At 46.3% G+C, this 22,038-nt stretch overlaps 1 protein-coding gene across 2 annotated transcripts in view; it reads right to left on the bottom strand.

The window, feature by feature from the left end:
* Positions 1-623: 623 nt before the first annotated feature.
* The window catches only part of LOC306792486 (membrane-associated phosphatidylinositol transfer protein 2-like), a gene marked incomplete at both ends in the record, with an annotated part of 22,562 nt that continues 1,147 nt past the window's right edge, over positions 624-22,038 (bottom strand). Inside the window, 25 exons of one of the 2 annotated variants that reach the window (XM_079289660.1) lie at positions 624-998; positions 1,310-1,438; positions 1,517-1,700; positions 3,239-3,388; positions 3,475-3,623; positions 3,721-3,837; positions 4,489-4,605; positions 5,373-5,521; positions 5,977-6,243; positions 6,334-6,495; positions 7,564-7,695; positions 7,804-7,974; positions 9,106-9,281; positions 9,834-10,045; positions 10,223-10,342; positions 10,436-10,625; positions 10,718-10,871; positions 11,275-11,365; positions 12,452-12,513; positions 12,609-12,713; positions 13,613-13,708; positions 14,121-14,444; positions 16,542-16,775; positions 17,080-17,201; positions 18,012-18,226. In XM_079289660.1, coding sequence (XP_079145786.1) covers positions 624-998; positions 1,310-1,438; positions 1,517-1,700; positions 3,239-3,388; positions 3,475-3,623; positions 3,721-3,837; positions 4,489-4,605; positions 5,373-5,521; positions 5,977-6,243; positions 6,334-6,495; positions 7,564-7,695; positions 7,804-7,974; positions 9,106-9,281; positions 9,834-10,045; positions 10,223-10,342; positions 10,436-10,625; positions 10,718-10,871; positions 11,275-11,365; positions 12,452-12,513; positions 12,609-12,713; positions 13,613-13,708; positions 14,121-14,444; positions 16,542-16,775; positions 17,080-17,201; positions 18,012-18,226 — 4,203 coding nt within the window. The remainder of the gene's footprint in view (positions 999-1,309; positions 1,439-1,516; positions 1,701-3,238; positions 3,389-3,474; positions 3,624-3,720; positions 3,838-4,488; positions 4,606-5,372; positions 5,522-5,976; positions 6,244-6,333; positions 6,496-7,563; positions 7,696-7,803; positions 7,975-9,105; positions 9,282-9,833; positions 10,046-10,222; positions 10,343-10,435; positions 10,626-10,717; positions 10,872-11,274; positions 11,366-12,451; positions 12,514-12,608; positions 12,714-13,612; positions 13,709-14,120; positions 14,445-16,541; positions 16,776-17,079; positions 17,202-18,011; positions 18,227-22,038) is intronic. The other variant, XM_079289661.1, reaches the window with a different exon arrangement.

Genomic DNA, 22,038 nt, shown 5'->3' with positions numbered 1-22,038 from the left:
AAGTGAGAAAATACGTCTTTTTGTGTAATTTGGATGAAGTGACTCTGTATTCAGCGCTCGCTGTGTCATCTCTGGGGAGAGTTGCTGTGTGAGAAACTTGTTGTCGCTCGGCTGGCGGTGGCACTGAAACAGAAGTGAGTCATCGGCCGGTTCACCCGGCACAAAGACGATGTCTGGCTCTGCAGTTTGTCCTGAGCTCGTGGGAGAGTGAGTGCTTGGACGGTGTGTTGTTTACGTGTGTGTTCGGAGAGGAGGGGGGGGGGGGGTCCCGTTACACGAGATTAGTTTAAGGCTTACAATATTTCATTTAATCCGTCCTTGTCATTTTCTTTAATTAGTTAATGATGTATCCTATAAAAGTATTACTTTAAAAGAGTCATGCAACAGAATTGTCTTTTGTTCGATGGATCCCATTTGGCCTGATTAGTCCACTCCTCCTGGAAGAGATCCCTCTCCATCCCATCAAAGAGGGTTCATGCCACAACCCGACCTCCTGCCTTTCATCTCTACAATACAAACCCTCCGTTCACTTCCTCTTCTCCCAACCCTCCTCTCTGTGTCCGGTCCAGAGATCATGGTGGCTCTGGCCGGGTCCTTTCAACACCACGGCTCCACTTTGAACCTTATTTTGGGCCGAGTAACCCTCCGCTGCCCTCCTTGCTGCTCCCGCTGCGACCCCAGCACCCCGCGGCTATACTCATGCTCCTCTGGGTCGCCGCCGGCCCGACCACCCGATCCCCTCGCTCCACCTCGCACTGGCTCTGGGTCCGCTCGGTGCGCCCCGGCTGGCTGGGGGAGACCGACCCGGCTCCTCCGGCCTGCTGGGAGGTGATGGTGCGGAAGATGTGATTGCGCTTGCGGAGGAATTCTCCTCCGGCCGCACCGAGCCCGAAGCTGCCCTTGCGGAGGACCATGCGGGTGCTGGCGGACTTGGCGGGCCGAGACCTCTGGTTGTACTCCAGCTGGGACAGGTGGGAGGCGTAGCCATCCGGTATGAACTGGAGGAGACGTTAAGCCAGTCAGCTTCGGTTTACTGACCTGTATGGACTGCTCGCAGCGACTGAGCTCAAACACACAATCATTATAAAACCTTTTCTGAGCCTACAGTGGTGCAACAGAGCATTTACTCAAGAACAATTGTGTTCTTTGTTCACAGCTATCGCTACGTTTTTGACCAGGATTTTACATAAAACACACATAAGCTTATAACGTGATAGCTCCAAACGTTCATTTTTTTTCATTTCAAATGTAAAATGTTTTCCAGTAATGCATTAAATCTGTACCTTCGCTCTCAGGATTGACTCCGTACCTGACACTGGTGCTGCATCTTCTTCGTGGGCCTTCCCACGATGTAGATGTGTGAGGGAGGCAGGCCGATGGACGAGTACACGGAGATGTCCTTGGTGGAGCCGTAGGCTGCGAAGATCCTCATCTGGGCCTAATCACAGGAGGTCGCATGTTAAGAGACTTCAAGGATTTTATCGGAGACGCTTGCCTCAAACTGGCCCCGACTTACCTCGGTAATGAGGCTCTTGAGGAAGTTGGCTTTGTGCCGGAGCGGGTCGTGAACCAGCCCGTCGCAGAAGGAGACGACGCCATGAGGGAAGTTATGCTGAGAGAGCCAGGCCACCACGCGCTGCTTCTGCATGTCAGGACGACCCGTTACGTAAACGATCACGTAGCCCAAGTCCTGCCAGTATCTGCAAAAATAAACAACATAAATGATGCACAGCATGAGTTCAGGCAGAGCGGAGCAGTGTTTGTGTCCAATACTGAAGGAAACATCTGTCTCAGCTGCTGAATGCTCCACTATCTTCACCAGCTCGTCTCTTACTGTGAGAGTGGAGAGACTGAACCAAAACAGTGACATGAGCTGGAAGTCGCTCTGAAGCTGCGTAGAGCTGAAGAGAACTGTTTGGTGATCTATCGTCACTATGAATCTCTGCATATGGTGGCTTTAAATGAGACCGGTAGCATCTTATTTTCAAGCTTTAGCTCGATAACCTGTGTTTCTACATGTTGCTGCAGAATAAATGCACCTTGATAACCTGTGTTTCTACATGTTGCTGCATAATAAATGCACCTCGATAACCTGTGTTTCTACATATTGCTGCAGAATAAATGCACCTCGATAACCTGTGTTTCTACATATTGCTGCAGAATAAATGCACCTCGATAACCTGTGTTTCTACATGTTGCTGCAGAATAAATGCACCTCGATAACCTGTGTTTCTACATATTGCTGCAGAATAAATGCACCTTGATAACCTGTGTTTCTACATATTGCTGCAGAATAAATGCACCTCGATAACCTGTGTTTCTACATGTTGCTGCAGAATAAATGCACCTTGATAACCTGTGTTTCTACATGCTGCTGCAGAATAAATGCACCTCGATAACCTGTGTTTCTACATGTTGCTGCAGAATAAATGCACCTCGATAACCTGTGTTTCTACATATTGCTGCAGAATAAATGCACCTTGATAACCTGTGTTTCTACATGTTGCTGCAGAATAAATGCACCTCGATAACCTGTGTTTCTACATGTTGCTGCAGAATAAATGCACCTCGATAACCTGTGTTTCTACATGTTGCTGCAGAATAAATGCACCTCGATAACCTGTGTTTCTACATATTGCTGCAGAATAAATGCACCTCGATAACCTGTGTTTCTACATATTGCTGCAGAATAAATGCACCTTGATAACCTGTGTTTCTACATGTTGCTGCAGAATAAATGCACCTTGATAACCTGTGTTTCTACATGTTGCTGCAGAATAAATGCACCTCGATAACCTGTGTTTCTACATATTGCTGCAGAATAAATGCACCTTGATAACCTGTGTTTCTACATGTTGCTGCAGAATAAATGCACCTCGATAACCTGTGTTTCTACATGTTGCTGCAGAATAAATGCACCTCGATAACCTGTGTTTCTACATGTTGCTGCAGAATAAATGCACCTCGATAACCTGTGTTTCTACATATTGCTGCAGAATAAATGCACCTCGATAACCTGTGTTTCTACATATTGCTGCAGAATAAATGCACCTTGATAACCTGTGTTTCTACATGTTGCTGCAGAATAAATGCACCTCGATAACCTGTGTTTCTACATGTTGCTGCAGAATAAATGCACCTCGATAACCTGTGTTTCTACATGTTGCTGCAGAATAAATGCACCTCGATAACCTGTGTTTCTACATGTTGCTGCAGAATAAATGTGCACGGCTCTTACCTCACCACATCCACAGCTCCAGCCCGAACCTTCGGATCGCTGCCCATTATGGACACACTGGCAGCAAAAGACCCGTCAATACTGAACACAACAAACTCTGTTCCTCGTGGGACGATAGAGAGGTAGCTGTCTGCCACCGTGTGGTCGCCCCTGAGACAGAAGGATGGACCTTATTATGAAAGGAGGAGATTTAGAACTACTCTTTCTTTACATGAAATAAAAAAGACTTTGCATACCTGACCACCATTTTGACAGGATAGACCCCGATACCCAGCTTCTTGCTCTCAGGGATCAGATAAGAGACCCGACCGCTGCTGTTGGTGAGCTCCGTGTTGAAGAACACCCACTCCCCAGAGGGAGGCTGCGTCATGATGTGGATGTCGACCTGCAGGAAATAACACAAAGCTCTTTTCTACACTGTTTGACATCGATGACACGATCATACAACCCATCTTTGTTGTTGTTGTTTATGTCGTACGCACCTTCTCTCCGGTGAGGGTGACCATGTCCAGCGGGCCGTACATGAAACGTCCCATCACCATCTGAGCTCCGTCCTCCGTGAACACGGCGTCGCTCACTCGGTGGTTAGCCGTCACGTTCTGACACACAGAAGAAGACGAAGCAGGGAATCAGAACAGCAGCCTCCTGTCATCAATACCGGTCATCTCCATTTCTACAGCAGTCTGACTCCTTCTCTCTTCTTCTTACCTCTTATTTAGCTGCCAAAATCCAAATGACAAATTCTCTAAATTGATCAAAATTGACACAAAAGGCCGATGCTACGCTGTGATTGGCCAGTCTGCATTTAGGGCGGGACTTAACGAAGGGTCAATAAAGTTAGTGAATTAAAATGTACAATGTTTTCCCCTGAGATGAAGCTATAAAGTAGCACAAAATGGAAAGAGTTAAGTAAAGTACAAGTATGTCAATATTGTACTTAAGTATCAAAGAAACACCGGAGACATTACTTCTTTAAATGATGCAGTAAAGGTTTTGTCTTTGAAGTAAAGATGGAAATAAAACATAATATCTTGAGTTTAAAGATTGATCGTCGACTCTGTAATTCAGTTCTCCCTCTATGAAGTGATAACAGCTGATAATGCAACAGGTAAAGTGTGGTGACTCGTACATATTTGTAAGGAAAGTGTTGTTGAAGCTGACTGAAACATTATGAGTGAAAATAGAAATGATTCCATCCACAGTGAAACGTTTCTGTAGCAAATGCACTCAAAGACAAAGAGAGATCTTACCCGGATTTTAACGTGAGTCCTCTTGCGGAGCCACTTCTCTCGAGGTTTGGACGGAGTGAATTCAGACACTTCTTTGCCGTCCAGCTCCAAAATACTGGAGTTCTCATGTCTCATCACCTGGGGAGGATTAGTCATTGTTCTTTAAAAAGCCCAGAACATCTTTGTTTCACGCTGTGGATGTAAATGATTCATCCTGATCTTCATACAGCTTCTGCTCTATTCAGCACTCAAGAGTTCAGCTGAAGCTAACACCATGCTGCAGCATTCTGCTACTGCAGAGTCCTTCAAGCAGCAACTTTCTCTGCTTTCTTGGCATCTTCACCTGTGTATAAAAAATAAGCATTTCAATTGCTGTAACATCATGTTTATTGCTCTGTCCTTCCACAAAGCTCGAGATTGTAGCTGCAGCTGAATGTTCAGCACAAAGAAAAGGATGATGAACTCTGACAAAGAAATGCATTTATAAACTACAACAACCGGTAGAATAGAATGCGTATAGAATACAGAAATGATGTAACGAAGCAGAGATGAAGAAGAACAGCTGTGCTTTGGGATTCATGCTAATGCCAGTATGCTAACGTGCTCACAATGACAATGCTGGTATAATGTCATCCATGTTCATCTTCTTAGTTTGGCGTGTAACATTTGCTAATTAGCACTCGGCATCGGTTAGCTGAGGCTGCTGGGAAACATTGTGACCTGATAATGGTGCTACATGAAAAGTCAAAGGATCACCAGAGTCAGCAGGTTCATCCTCTGGAGAACATTCATGTCACTAAAGCCATCTAACAGCTGTTGATATGTTTCAGTCTGGACCAAGCTGGTGGATCCGCATCGAAAACAAATACACTTTCAATTTGAAGATGAACAATAAGGTAAAGAACCTGTCTGAGTAAGAAGGAGACGACGTCTGTCGACTCCCAGTAGGACGCGTGGAAGAGATGCGGCAGAGCCACGGTGGGGAACGCTGTGAGGGCATCAGGGCAGTACACGGCGTAGTCCATCCTCTTACTGCCCCACCACCGAGAAGCAACTGCAGCCGGGAAACATGGAACAAACACAGACAGAGTTCAGGGATCTCTGCATCCGGTATGTTTGTGGTGTCCACCGCTCCAGATCTACATTCTGCTCATCCAGAGGTGAACAGTTGTGATCACAAACTGCAGGAAGTTAGAAGACGTAAAGGGTTGCACTGGGAGGCACTCGACTCCAAACTATGAAAACAAACGCGCAGTGAAGAGTTGCAAAGAGCTTTGGAAACGCACACTCGCAGCTCAGACTCTGTGAGAACCTTGTCACGGTTTATATCTGGCGGTTCTCATGAACCTGAGCTTGAGAGAAGGTTGCGGGTCTCGTTTTTGGAAGCGGGACTACTGAGGAAGACTATCTGAGGGAGGAAGACGCCAGAGGAGGAAGGAAAGAGCAGAGGGAACGAGGACGGAGTTGAGCGTCCTCCCCTCACGTCCTCTCACTACAGCTCCCGGGTACCTTTCTCTACGTTCTTCAGCAGCCGGGGCGACGGGGGGGCCGAGCTGAAGTCTGTGACGTCGGACGTGACGTCGGTGAGGTCAGAGGTCGTGTCAGAGCTAACGTCCGAGCCCCGCTCAGACTCCACGCCGTTGGATTTGGGGAACACCCGGCGGATTGTCCTTCGTGAGCGCAGGGACGAGCTCCGAGAGGCAAAGCTATTGTAGGGACGAGCCAGCTGGGACAGCAGGCCGGGCCTTTCACAGCGGCCCGCTTCACGCTCGTGCGCTGAGGGGACGTTTGGACGGAGGAAACGAGAACGTCAACACGTAAAACTGTCAGCTCGTGGACCAAAACGTGGGTCAGAGGTCAACTCACTCGTGGCGATGTTGGAGGCGGTGTAAGAGTCAGCCATGCCCGACACCTGGCTGGCCAGGCTGGCCTCGCTGGCCCGGCGGTGGCAGCGGAGGTGAGGGACCCCCGGTGAGGTGGGCGATGGGAACTGACCGTCCACAGAAACGTGTGAGTGGAGAGAATCCGCTGCAGAGACACAAGAGAAGAGAGTCTCACTATTAACTGCAGAGATGAACAAGAAATATTCCAGAAAGAAAAAATAACTTTTTAATAAATGCACCTTTCAAAAACAAAGTGCTTTACAATACAATACAAACAACTTAGGAAGTTATTAAAACTGTACGATGACTTTGCAAACACACACACACATCTTTCTGGTCAAGGTAAAAAACTGTAACCGTGAGTTCTGCCTGTTAATCAGCACTTTTATCATACAGACACTCCTGAGTCTCAAGCTGATGAGCCGGCACTTTGCTAATGTAATGAGGTCAGACCTCTTCATGAGAGCAGTTCGCAGAGCCGCGAAGGCAGCAAAGTATTTTGGCAGAAGCTACAACGAGGTCTGACAGAAACACCAGTCAGGTTGTAAACAAGTCAGCAGTTTATTCGGAAGTAAAACCGAAAGTAAGTGCATCTGAAATGTCACCAATTATCCCTTCCAGCACAAAGGGACGTTTGGTCCTCTGTCAGATGAGCCACAAAGTTAAAAATAAAGTAATTGGATTATTTTTACCGTTGGCCTTTGTTTTCTCTTTTAAATAAGTTTGGCTGACGTGAGGGTTTGTTTTTTGAGCTGTCAGACTGTTGTTTGTTCTAAGATCTCAGGAATTAAATGAATAGATTGATGTTTTGGAAAGACACTACTTTGTTTTCTTGGCGAGAGTTAGATGAGAAGATTGATACCAGTCTCATGATTGTTTGTGCGCTAAACTAGTTATCTTAGCTTAGCATAAAACGGGTAACAAGGTAACAGGGCAAGACAATCGGCCGACCAGCAACTTTAAAGCTCACGAATTAATATTGTTTATCTTGTTTGTGTCACGGAATCAGGGACTTCCTGGAGCCAAATTCTCCAGCTGTTCATTTAACTTGGTAAGTTATCAAAAGGGATAAAATAATGGTCAAAACCGGAATAATTTAATCAGAATAATTAATTGCAATAAACACAAATTTCCCTTTAAATACGTCAAAGACTGCAGCAAAACAAAGAAACACAAAAGGGCTGACAGAGATGAAAGAGCAACAGATACACACGGTCTGTGTGGAGCTGCCAGTTGAGGACGGGTACGGGGATGGAGGTCTCGTTGACGGTGCTGTCCGGGTAGCGGTGGGAAATTGCACCAACAGACTCATTCAGCAGCTGCGGGTTACTCTGCACCGTCTCCACTAGGAAGACAGATGAAGGGAGTGAAAAAGAGGCACAACAGACTCGTCTACATGTAGAATATCAAGGCAGTGAAACGTCTCACCCATGTCTCCTGTGTGTGGACTCACCCAAGAGAGCCGAGTGCCCGTCGCCCAGAGGGAAGCGCTGGTATCGAGGGACACTGAAGGGAGGCAGCAGGTGGAACCGCTTGTCCAGCAGAGGCTCGAGGCGCGAGGCCGACGGGTCGGCCGGGTGAAACAGGTTGTAAACCTGCTGGCAGGCCGGACGCAGAGCGGACACTGGAGAGGATCAGAAACACGGCAAGAGTTAAAGAGGTTCACGAGGAGGTTTACAGAAGAGAAAACTGTGGCGTGACACGTGAAACCACTTATCAAGAGCCAACTAACCCACTTTTATTCATCTCTGGTTTAAACCTTCAAGTCTGTTGCACCTGTAGCCACACCCAGCAGTGATGTCACGGTGTACCGACACGCCCGGAGTACACTGTACCTCACTAAAGCCAGGCGAGAAGTTAAACCACTGGAGCACCAACAAGATGTTCAGCTGCTGGTGACTCTGCGTCTGAAGGAATAGTTTCAACTTGTTTTGCTTTATTCCCGATAATTATATAAGAAGATCGATATCACTCTCACATCTGTACGTTACATATGAAACAACAGCCAAAGGCCGGTTAGCTTAGCTTAGCATAAAGACAGGAAACAAGGGGAAAAAGCTAGCCTGGCTTGGTCCAAAAGTAGAGAAAATCTGCCAACCAGCACCTCAAACTGTCATTCAGAAAATATAAGTCACAACAATAAGTTCACAACAACAAAATCACAACTCCTGCAAAGAATATTATAACTTTATTTGATCACTTTTGATGCCAAACTAACTATGTATTGACAGAAGATGAGTCATAATAAGCTGCAGCTTCAGATCACTTTTGTTTCGTTTCGTTGTAGTAATTTTCTTTTTATTGTTTGGCAAATTGTGTGATTATTCATGGCCCAAAATGAACATCAACAAATCAAAACCGTGAGAAAACTAAGAATCAAAAAGAGAAACAAAGCACAACTATCATCCTATCTGAATGTAATGAGTCCAGATGTTAACCCGCCAGCTGCAGGTCAGTAACCTCTCTCCTTTAAACCCCCACAGGACACAGACTACAGTCAGATACATCGCCACAAATGTTCCCGTCTTTGAGATCAGAAACATGACCTCTGACCCCTGACACCTGCTGCTGGAGACGAGTCTCTCACACCGGAAAGGAAGCTTCAAATAACCGCTTCCTGCTCATCGAGCAGGGAAGCAGAATATTGGACAAGACGTGTTTTTAAACCTACAGCGTGCTCTTAATCACGAGGAACGTCGTAATAAACCAAACTCAAACTAAAAGGTGCACAGAAAGAGGAGAAGACCTTCCTCACCATCCAACGAGGGCACCACGGTCTTCCTCAGCGCGAGCACCAGCCCCAGAGGAGAGCCGAACATGAAGAAGTCCGTCACCTCGAAGTCAAACTTTCCCAAAGACCCTCCTTCCAGCATGGTGCTGCCGCTGGAGCGCCGCGACCCGGGCTCCCCGAGGAGAGCGCTGGAGTGAAGGCTGCAAACATTCAAACAACCACAGAGAGGCCTTCACGAGACTTGGGAGGAAAATATTCATTGACGACTTATTTTTCATCACGACAACAAAATAGAAAGCAAAAGTAACCTTTGAAAATAAGGACTTTGACGGAATTAGTTGAATTGACTTGTTGATGTTTCACTACAGTTAATATGAAGGATCTCTCTGTCAGTGATGGGATATTTCTTTAAGTCACGTCTTCTGACAATTTATGGACAAAATTCATCCACAATCCACTGAGAATAAGACAAAAACTGAAGAAGAAACATCAATTCATCACAGATAATATCGACTGTCTTGTCACGGCATCACTCCGTAGATAGTTGAGCTTCTCCTCTGAAGCTAACCGCAGACACTGGACAGCACTTTAGTGGACAAGTGGATGGAAGCAGCTTCTGAATGAGCTGTGATAATGCTCATGCTAGGTGAGCACGAACAACAGAGCGTGAGTCAGTCTGTTGCCTCAGAATGCTGAGAAGACAAAAACTAAAAGGTCTTGTGAAGTCTGCGGGAGAGTTTGCGTGGTCTCACCTGGACAGGAAGGCCTGGTGATGTTTGATGGTGTCCAGCTCGTAGGTGGACGAGTCGCTGCGCTTGCGTAGAAGTTGTCTCTTGGGGTCGTCGGGCCCCGAGCAGCGCGGGATGTCGATGTTGCTGCGGCTGAGATGGCGGCTTCCTTCGAGGGACGGCGAGGACGGAGAGACGCTGTTTATGATGATACCCGGCGAGAGAAGGTCTGTGTCCTGAGAGACGGGGACGGAAATGTCTCAACAACGATTGACCGCTTTGCCATGACATTTGGTACAGATATACTGTATATACATATACATATATATATTATATATATATGTATATATATATGTATATATATCTGTGTGTGTCCCCCTCAGGAGGAATTGTCAGAGGGCTGAGATTGTTACCTGTACACTGATGGCGCTGCCCCGTCGGCTGCTGTTTGGGCTTTCTGACACCGTCACCGAGCTGCTGCACAGAGCATCAAACCCCAGGATTCCTCCAACACAGTCCCCAATAACACACACCTGCGTTAAAGCACAGACACACAAACACACGTGAATCCGCTTCATCCGTACATGAATGAGGAGAAAGTACGAACCTCCAGGTGACACACTGACCTGGCCGTTAAAAGACGCTCCCTCGAGAGACTTGACGAAGTCGCTGTACACCTGATTGGCTCGTAAGATGACCGTTGCAACGGCGTCCTGGTACTGTGGTGCGGCGGTAGCCAGGAGAGGCAGAGCAGCCAGCGGGATGTGGTCCTGACTGCTGGACAGGCAGCCCTCGTCGTAGCTGTAAGGGCTGAGACTGCAGAGCGGAGGAGGAGGAGGTGTTGTTATCTGTGCACGCACGACAGCAGGTTATTTAAAATCCTGTCATACTAACGAGCAGCGGCTCACTTGGAGACTAGTGCGAACGCGTCGACGCACACGGCAGGACAGGGGACCATCCGGATGGCGATGCGGCCCATCGCTGCCGGGTAATGAACCCCCATCACCGTCTCGAAGGCTCCACTCAGCGTGTTCAGGTCTCCCTGCTTGCTGTTCTGTTCCCCTGCAAAGAACAAGCGGCAATGCTCAACAAACTGCAGGTGCATGTGAAGTCAGGTGAAGAGTTAAAGGTCTCTAAGTCTGTTTCTTTAGTCCGTCTCTTTAGCTGCTAACTGCTGCACTGTGTCCACCAGCTCGTCTCTAACCTGTCGTTATGCAGGTGAGTTTTTTCTCTGAACACAGCTGCCTGCAGCTGGAAACGACGCTGTAAAAGTGTGTGACTGAAGCGAAAACAGTAACGTAAACCAAAACAACGAGCTGAAAGATGCGTTAACGCTCCGTAGAGCTGAAGGAAACTGCAGATTCAGGTGATAGTTCAACGCATCTCACATGACATAGTCACCCATGGAGCTGGGATTTAGAATCGATGTTAGCAAGTGTGACTTTTATGGTGAAGTCAGCTGTACCAGAGCCAGTGTCCAGGATGTTGCCTCCGTGCAGGAGCAGAACGAGGACGTGAGTTTTGGCCGACTGGAGACACTGCTGAGACGAACAATCCTGCAGGTAAGAGGACAGAAGGAAGGAAGGAAGGAAGCAGTGTTAGCAGGGAGGAAGCAGAGAGCAGATTAAAGAGACAAAAGGGGAAAAGATGCTGAAAGAAGATTGTGTGATTTGTCAAGTGACAGAAAAGTAATTAAAAAAACGATTTTCTCTGTTTGAAATGGCTGTAAACTAAATCTCTTTGGGTTTAACTGTTGGTCAGACAAAATGAAGTACCGGTAATCTGAAGACAAGCTTTTCTGACATTTTAATCAAATGAAGCGAGAATGAAACTGAGCGAACAAGTGTCGGCGGTAACGCTCCGTCCGGTTGCAATTTACCACCAAGAAGAAGAAGATGTTTGATGTTGCGATCGTTATTTCCGATAAGTGCCCAACAGCCGTGTTTGCTTTGAGATAACACTACACAGGTAAGTACACAGAGTACACAGTGTACTGATACAAGTATCAGTTTTTGGAGTATTTTCTGCTGAAATTATGAACATTTAGGAATCAAACGCATACAGTACGCTCATACGCTCATTCATTTTCAGTGAGATGAGAGGATTGATACGCTAAATATGAGCTAGCTTAGCTTAGCATAAAGCCTGAGGGCCCTGCGGTCACACTACACTACACTGGCAGGATGACTGAAAGCTAATTTAGGAGGAGTGTTATCTACAAACTATTTAATTAAGGGTGATAGAGAGAGAGAGAGAGAGAGAGAGAGAGAGAGAGAGAGAGAGAGAGAGAGAGAGAGAGAGAGAGAGAGAGAGAGAGAGAGAGAGAGAGAGAGAGAGAGAGAGAGAGAGCGAGAGACAGAGAGAAAGAGAGAGAGAGAGAGAGAGAGAGAGAGCGAGAGACAGAGAGAAAGAGAGAGGGAGAAAGAGAGAGGGAGAGAGAGAGAGAGAGAGAGAGAGAGAGACAGAGAGAGGGAGAGAGAGACAGAGAGAGAGAGAGAGAGAGAGAGAGAGAGAGCGAGAGACAGAGAGAGAGACATAGAGAGAGAGAGACAGAGAGAGAGAGAGAGAGAGAGAGAGAGGGAGACAGAGAGAGAGAGCGACACACAGACATATGAAATTAGATCAAAGTGAGGACACTGTACCTCCATCTGCCGCTCCTCATTACTCATCACAGCGTACTCCCCCGACTCCTGATCCATCATTTCTGTGAAAAAGAAAAGACGATGTATGTGATCTCATGTCTCAGTCCAGGATGGGACGAGACCAGAAGAGCGTCTGGATCTAAAAACCATCGCTGACCTTGTGCTTCGTCCACCTCCATAGTTCCCATCTTGTCCATCAGATCGTTGGAGTTCCACTTGGTGATCTCTTTGGAAAACATCTCCTCGTTGTCAGAAAAGTCCTCTGCGAGAAACACAGGGAGTACAATTAATACAATTATACAATTAATACATTAATACATTTACACATTAATACATGAATACATGAATACAGGACACTTCTCCGCAGGTCAGAACACGGCGCTGTCCGTCGTACTGACACGTCGCGGAGATCAACACGGTTTCTTATCCTTATGCTTCTCGTGGTTGTAAATAAAACTTTAGGTCCTAATTCCATTTTGCTCATTGTGTTCAAACATGAGACAGAAGGTAAACGAGGAGGAGGACGCAGGCTGCAAACAGCTGCTGTGTGCAGCAGAGAACAGCTGTCGCTACGCGCCTCCTCCAGCGGACTTCAGAGAACTGTTGATCAATTCAAAATGCATCCAGCCTCCTGATCGTGCTACGTTTGTATGCGAGTGCTCCGATTATCCGGTTGTGAAACAGCCACGTTGTCATTTATGAACGATGAATAACACTTCATTTCATAACACGTGTTCCCATCACTGAGACGATTCGTTCGGGGAGATCGCCGGTCCAATCGGGCTCCTTAGATTGAACAGCAGACCTCTATAAATCACCTCCGCTCTATAATGTGATGCTCTGATACGTCCACTCTTTCGTTTCAATGCATTAACGTAACTAAAGAAAAGCACCTCAACGACGGGGTTTAAATGAGAACGTAGAGCAGAAACATCAGGGCAACCTCGAGGTGCTGCACAGAAGATATTTATCCGTCACGCTGAGAGATATAATGCGAGTAAACGATCTCATCATGTTCGCAGCCCGGAAAGCCATAACGAAGCAGGAGGCACGACCGAAATATCATTCATAGCTCGATAACACAAACAGTGCGTGTTTACAATGCAGAATGCAGCCGGCGGCTACTGTGTCGTGTGTTGTGCAGAGAGCGACGGTTTGTACCATGAGCGTCAAAGAACTCGTCGTCTGTACTGTCCTCCGAGTCCCGGGCGATGCTCTGCATCCTCCACTCTGAAATGCTCTGGTGAGACGGACTCCCTGTGGACACAACGCAACAGGAGGCCGTGGCGTTAGAAACATGGTTTGGATGTTTAGAAGTGTGGCTGTATGAGTTCTTCTCCATATATAAGTCACACAACAACACCAACAAAGCGAGCAGCAGCAGAGCAGCAACTCCTGCGTTGTGTTTCAGTGAATGGTCTGGTGTGTTGGTGGAGATCAGAGATAACAGCGTCAGTGTCTGACAGCAAGGTAACGAGGTGAAAACATTCTAAACACAACGTTCACTTGAACTGATGGAGATTCCTTCAGGAGTCCAGAATACGTCCACAGCAGAACATCTACTGTGGTGAAACACTGACTGTGGAGAAGAACCTCAAACACACACTTTGAACATCACGACTGTCACTTTCATCTTAAATGACGAGAGCTTTCTCGAAGTGGTCCTCACCGCCTCTCTTAGACGACCTGTTGGAGGATCTGGAAGACGTTGACCACTGCTTGGTGAGCTCCCCTCGCGTCTCCTGTGAATCTCCCAGCTTTCCTCCTTCCGCCTCCGCAGCCGACCTCGCGGCCTCAGCTCCCTGGCCCTGGTCCTGGCCGACGGAGGAGCCGCTGTTCTCGGTTCCCCCGTCGCTGTACTGGGCCATCTTCTTAGCGAGAGCCAGCTGGGTCTCCAGCTCCAGCAGCCGGATGTCCTCGATGGTCAGGCCGTACCACTCGTCCTGCCAGCACCACGCCTGCCGGTGGGCTCGAACCATCACTTTACGCAGGCCTGCAAGGGCAGCAACGAGGATTTATTGGCATTCTAGTGAGGAACAAATCATACTTCTGTGACATAAATCAACTTAAGTGGATTAACCTTAAGAATATATCGTTATGGTCGGCAAAAACAGAATGTCTCCGCAGGTAGAAATGTCAGATAAAGGTCCCAAGCAAAGGGGTCGCTTCAGTTCCAGACGTGAAGAGAGGCTGAAGTCTGGGCTCTTCAACCAGACAAACAACGGGAATGTTGTGGCAAATAACATACGTTATCAATGATGACTGAATAAGAGAGTTCCAGACTTCTGCTTCTTAATTGCACTCATTGAGAGAAAGACTGAGATAATGCAGCAGATCTACATCTCTGTGCAGACCTGCACGAATAAACAATACGATAACAAATAAAGCATGCAGAAGACACGTTTTAGTTTAGATTTTTAAATGTAGTATTTTATAAAATCCAGTTTATTTTTCATAAGTTTAGTGCAGCAAGCTGAAGAAATATTTATAGACAATGAGTACTTTTAGTTTTGATACTTTAAGTACATTTCACTGATAATACTTCTGCACCTTTACTTGCAGCACATTGTTTCATCTTCTCGTGTGATGTTGAATGAACCAGACGAATGGACGCGCTGCGGTGTGGAGCAGAGACGCAGACGAGGAGACGGCACCGAGGAAGGTGAGTGTGAGGAGCAGCAAGAGGAGGTGAGACCAAACACCACGGACACCTCGCAGAGAGCGTCGGAGAGGCGGGAGCTCAGGGAAGAAGTCCGGCTGCGTGAGATAACGCAGCCGGCCGGATTCATTTCCTGCCTCCCTGCTGTGATTTAAGAGTGTTTACACTGAGCTCGCTCCCTCGCAGCGTTGACTTCCAGGCTCATGAAGCAGCAGCTGCTCCGTCTTCTGTGGTCAGATCAGCAGAGCTTCACTTCCACTGCGACCTCCAAACACGTGCTTCAACACAACTCGTCCTGCGGTGTCTCAGCTCTCCTCTGAAGCATTAATCTCATCTGCGTTAAAGCCGCTCATCACATTCAGCTTCTGACAAATGGTCTTTCTTGTAGATTGTGCTGGGAGGGTCTCTGGGTTGTGTGACGCAGAACCTCTCAAGCGTTATTAATGTGTCAGCGGTTGTTTCCACTGGATATCAATCCAATAACTTTTCTCTGTTTGCTAATTCTGTCTTTTATTGGCCGGTTATCTGCTTTAATGAAGATCTGCTCAGGTTTATGAGCAGCTGCTTGTTGGGTTCATCACAAGAAAGACGACGTTTGAAATCAAATCTTCTTTGACGGATTCTTTCAACCTTTCCGTCTCGTTCAGAGGATCCGGGGATTCCTCCGGTCGCTCTGTGTTTATTGGGAAAGTATTTTTAGATATTTAATCGGGTTATGTCGTAAAGATCGAGATCAAGAATTACTCTGTTGAGAGAATATCAAATCTGTTGGTCAGAGTCATCGTTTACTTTCATCTCCATTTAAAGTGATACTCAGGACCGGTGGTGGAAGAAGGATTCACGTTCATATTTATATCTTTTTATGGTTAAAGTAACAAAGACAGTTTTATAAGATTATCATTTTCAGGGTTATCCTGATTTTTTGGGGTTAATTCCATTTCAGTATTATCACTTTGTGGTTTTTTTCCTGACTGACTTTTCCAACGCCTTCATCGTTTTAATTTGTTCACTTTAATTTGATTTTAACTACTTAATTACAGACAAACACAAGAGGGAAATATTTTCCAACTGGAGACAAATCACACAAAGGAAAGAAAGAAATGTAAATAATACATATTTTAAATAAACTAAGTAAATAATACCTAAGTTAATTCTTAACTTAGGGTTACTCTCATTATTTTTCCATTACTGTATTTTGTAGAATTATCCCCAAATTTGCATTCTTATCTTTAAACTTTCTAAATGATTCATGGATATACTCTCTGACTTCACTAAAGTTATTCTCAGTTTTTCAGGGTCAGTCCCGACCGTTCGTAGTTTATTCACACATCCTGATTCTCTTACATCAGGAGAAAAGGAAAGAAATTGCCTTAAAGGTGACACACACACACACACACACACACACACACACACACCATGTGTCATACCTACCCACGTCGTGTATGAAGCGCTCGATCTTGGACTGCATGCCCCAGTATCTGAACTCCACTTTGCAGAGCTTGTAGGCGCACATGACGGGACATTCACCAGGGTTCTGGTTGATCTCCTCGATCCAGTCGTCCGACAGCGGGCCGCGCTTGGTTTTCACCGACTGGTAGAGTTTGGGGTCTTCTTCCACCAGGTACTCGTGAGGAGCGATGTAGTCCTTCACGATGTCTATGGGGTCTGCAAGGCAGCGAAGAAACGAACGCTCATCAATCACACCAGAACAAACCGATGCAGGCGTGAGCAGCACAGATGTCACAGCACCTGCCTGGGAAAGGTGTGAGAGAGTTTTATGTAATAACTCCCTGCGGGGAACGTGTCTGCACATTTCTGCTGCACCCGCGGTGAATTTGAAGTATTCAGAGGCTCGTTCTGCCTCCCTCCACATCACACTGTCTGCATTCACACGGAGACGCCGTGACTCCTGATCCTGCTTACCATTAAATATCTGTTTTTCACAACGGCAGCAGTGGGTGTGACTTACCCACAGTCCTCTGTCTCTTTTCAGCAGAAGACATGTTGAAGACGTCCACTTGGTTTCCAGTGTCTGGTTTATAATACGTCTCGATGTCTATGGAGAACTTCTCTACGAAGGGACAGGTGTACCTGGGGAACAGAGGAGAAACATCCTCAGAAGCATTTCTTTATCTGTGTTTTGTCCCTTTGTTAGCTCTTCTCACTGCTTGTTTGTTGTCCCCATAATTGCGTTTTTGCTTTCTATCACATAATTAACGTAGCGTTTGTGAGCCTCGACGTGTCCTATGTGTGTGTGAGTGAATGAATGTGCTCTGATTTATCTTTAGACAGTCTCCCGTCTGTCATTTTCTATTTGGTACACTCGTCCACTTCACGGACATTTTTAACGTCTGTTTGATCTCATGCTTGTATTTACTTTGGTTTATTATGTTGATTGTTGTTATCAACAGTAGACCAAAGGAGTTGCGGGGGTGGGAAAGAGAGATGTGGATTCTACTGTTCATATAACGGCGTAAGATAAAGATAAATGTATTGGGGGGGAAAGAAGAAGCACCATCCTCCATCACTTTGGCAGTTTGTGGGTGAAAATAATGAAACTCCTGAAGGAATACACCGAGCTGTGAACATTTGGTCTATTAATCCACAGATTAGGTCAAGATATCAAAAGATGATTATTCAGCTGAAATTGTTCCAAATAAAGAAAAGGCCCCATCAGCAATATGATGAGAGTGTTATTTCATCAATTTATGAATCTAGAAGTCATGAAATAAAAACCATTACAATGTTTTATTACCAAGAGTTTAGTGTTTCTACTTTAAATAAGGCCAGCTGCCTGGAATCACTTTGTGTAACGTGTCCATAAGTGTTCGATGTTTTAGCACGGGGATGATGTCAGTGTCTCTTGTTTTAATATGCGTGTGACTCCGCCTCCTTCCTCACCGGGTCCGGGTGTAGGGGTAGGCGTTCCAGGACTCCTCCTCCACGCGGAGGGCAGCTTGAGGCAGAATGGCACAGAACCAGGACGGGATGTGTTTGCCGATGTGGTAGACCTTGTGCGTGTACTGACCCGATCCTCCGGGTCCGTCCTCGTAAGGCTTGTTCTCCAGGATCTCCACCCCGCTGCCCTCGCCACAGCTCTCCTCTCGGCTCTTTTTCTGCATAAACAGACAGAAGGGAGGAGATGGAGGATTCATCAACACGACAAAATAACAGTACGATGTTGTCTTTGCTTTTTGTTTTATATTTCACAGCTGGAGGTTTGCTTTCAGCTGGGCACAATGTGCATTTTAACCCGACAAACATCCTCCCATCCTCCCATCCTCCCATCCTCCAATCCTCCCATCCTTCCATCCTCCCATCCTCCCTCCAACTTCAAATCAACCCCCCGAGACCCTCACGCAGCGCTGCTGTCTCTCCTCTACTCTATTCCGGCCACGTGAAGCCCTCACAGAGCTGGATGGATGATGCAGCAGAGGGAAAGTGATGAGCTGGGGAGAAAAATAAAAGCTGCCGCACGGAAAAGAAGCAGAAGAAACTGATTTTCTTTTCCTTCTTTCATTCACATCCTCTTTATTCCTCCACAGCTCACTTTGCCTCTTAGTCGTCTCTCCTCTCCTCCTGTGCTAAACAATCCAAACTCTGTTCACTGTTTTAACTTCTACTGATGAGTTCAGGACTCTTAAAACAGACTGACTGCGTCAAGAAGGTAGAATGTTGCTTTCCTTCTCGAATAAAAAGCAGCAGATGGTTCAGCCCATCCGATCCTGTCACACTGTGTGTTAAGCCTGATGCTCCACAGAGGGAGACTTGGATTACAGCAGCAGTTTATAAGCACACGACATCTCCTCCAGAGGCTCTCCACTCAGACTGGAACCGGCTGGCTCGTGTTTCTGTGGCTGGTCAGATAGAGGAACCTCCTCCAGCCTCTGGTACGGGAGCCTCACTTTATAGCTTAGAGTTCACGGCGACGCCATTAACGAGTGGTGGAATGAGGCGTCAATTCATCAATTAGTCGGTCTATAAATAACAAGGAAAGATTTCACCAACCTTCTCCGCTTGCAGCTTGTAAAATGTGACGCTTTTCTTTGTAAGTTAAATATTTTTGCCGGGAAATGATCGATAAATGAATTGATAATTAAAACATTGATGAGCCCTAAATATCTTCTTTTTTTAACCTTTATTGAACCAGATATCTGTTTGGGTCATCCATCTTATTGGTGTGTGCAACAACACTCTCATCGAGAGGTCTGATTAGTGCTTCTGTGCTTCTCTTCATTAACAGACAGATTTCTACATATTTCTGTGTTTCAATACTTAAAGCAGCCTCGTTGGAGCTCCGTTCAGGGTCTCCATCCCAACATCACAACCATGATCAACACTTCTGATGCTCAAATCATAAATGACGTAGTGCTCTGTAGTTTAAAATCATCGAACTAAATCTTGAATCTGCTAAGCTTCAATCTCCCCGCTGAGGCAGTGAGACGACAGAGACGAACTGTATTCTGCTGTCAGGCGGATGATTGAAAAGCTGTTTTATTCCTTCCATTGAAATGCGCTGCGGGTCGAGGAACGGCGCTCACGCGAATACAAATCACGGCGATCATTATTAACGGCAAGAGCGGGGAGCTCGGGTGAAGAACGAGAGCTCGGAGTGAACACGGAGCCGTCTCTCCTGAAGACTTGAGGGAGGTGATATCAGTAATGAAGGTCAGAGGAGGCAAACAGCTGGAAAATTGCTGTAATCTAGCAGGTAATGTAATTTATGTGAGGAGCTGAGGGCCTTAAATTACCCTCCTCGTGCCTGCTGCAGGGCAGGAGAGAGCATCTGAGCACACAGCACTCCTGCAGGGACTTTCAGGTTCATGAATCTCGATGAAAACAAGAGACATTACAGCTCTTTGCTGTGTAGACAGTGTGATATATATCCTCTTGTATAATTGTCCAACAGTCAGAGACGAGCAAGACTGAAGATCTAGAGCTAAAGATGCAGTCAACAGTTTTATTATATACGTGGTAGTAACACCTTTAATTCCCTCTCGGCTGCTTTACTCAAAAACAACTGTCACGTGCAAACAACGGCGGGAGCTTTTCTAAACCGGAGGATGCTGAGGGTTGTGTTTTCTGCTGTTTGGCTGTCATCAAAATCAGACGAACACACACACACACGCACACACACACATACACACACTCTCTAGTGTCCACCAGGGGGCGACTCCTCTGGTTGTATAGAAGTCTATAGAAGATGACTCTACTTCTCTCTTGATTTATTACCTCAGTAAACATTGTAAACATGAGTTTATGTCTCAATCTCTAGTTTCAAGTCTTCTTCAATACAGCATGATGTTCATTTAGTACATTATGCTCCATTTAGAGTCACACAGACCATAAAGCAGGGGATGCTTTAGGGCGGGGCTACACAGTGATTGACAGGTCTCATGACTTCTTACTGAGGTATTTAGTGCTGACTGGGCAAAACTCAGAGGGGCAGCTTTTCATCTGAAATGAGAATAGCATGTCCACCTTAAAGGTCAGTCCACCTTAAATGAGCCCGAGTCAAAGTGGAAAGCAACACACGGGGACTTGGTTTGAGTCTCGGGGAGTTGAAGCTTCTATTTAGCGACAAATAGCCGAAGCTGTACACACACACACACACACACACACACACACACACACACAGCCTACTATTACTGCGTAAAGGAGTTCACTTTATGGGACAAATCCACGGAGCTGTCCGTGGTGCTGAAGTAGCAGACAGATTTGTAATTGTGACGTTTTCTCAGAGTCCAGCCGCTCTGTAAGTTTCATCTTGGATTAATCATATTCTCTGTCCCCCCTTTAATATTCAATACATCTTCTACCGCTGATAGTTGAGATGTTTCTATGAAGCTGAGCCGCACTGCTACTGTGATGGTCAAAACCTAAAGAAGAGGAATTCATTCATTTGCAGCTAGAATAAAATAATGAGCAGCAGAAGGTTGAGTCAAGGTAAGGAGATGGAAAAGATGGATGCAGGTCGAGTGTGTTAACACAGCAGGTCAGCTCAACATGCAGAAATGTGAAATTTGTCGATAAGCAAACATATAATTCAACTTATATAAAGAACAACATTATCAATAATAAATGTATTATTCATTTGTACAATGAATTATTTATGTGACACCGAAAGGTTAGCATGAACCCATGAACCCGGGTTCACAGCGCCCCCCCCTCAGGCCCAGAGTCCTACCGGAGCACCAGCAGAACCTCCAACGTCATCATGCACACACACACACACACACACACACACACACACACACACACACACACACACACACACACACACACACACACACACACACTAATGCATTAGCCATTCGGCCATTCTGAACTGCGCTGTGCTCGCCTTTCAACCTCATGCATCAAACCATCAGTTCAGGTTGAACAGAACAGAAACGAGGATTCACAGACTGAGACGTTAATGTAGGAAATCATCAGCAGACAAAGTCTCATGAAGAGTCAACAACCAGCTGTTGTGTGTTACTTTTAAACAGTGCACACACAGTGATGTCATCATTACAACATGACGTGATGATGTCAGTGTTTCCAAACCAGCGACTCTTTAGAAGTAAAAGATCTTCATCAACACCAGGGTGTTCATGTTATTGTGTCCACCCCGTGGACTGAGCATGAGGCGATAACTTAAAAGTGTTGTCAAGGTAACGCCGACTGCACCATCATCTCTCTCTCTTTCTCTCCCTCCCTCCCTCTCTCTCTCTCCCCCTCCCTCTCTCTCTCTCCCCCTCCCTCTCTCTCTCTCCCCCTCCCTCTCTCGCTCTCTCGCCCATATCACAAACAAATGATGCCATGCTGCAGCTGATGTCACCAGTTACCATGGTAACCGACGCTGAGCGGGAGGAGGAGGAGGGGGGGGGGATCCAGTAGTGTGTGTGTGTGTGAGAGTGTGTGTGTGTGTGTGTGTGTGTAATAA

Source organism: Melanostigma gelatinosum (genome assembly GCF_949748355.1).
Source record: "Melanostigma gelatinosum genome assembly, chromosome: 18".
In the NCBI taxonomy this organism is placed as follows: domain Eukaryota; kingdom Metazoa; phylum Chordata; class Actinopteri; order Perciformes; family Zoarcidae; genus Melanostigma; species Melanostigma gelatinosum.
The sequence above is the reverse complement of the archived record's forward strand: the minus strand, read 5'-3'. Positions and strand labels throughout refer to the sequence as shown.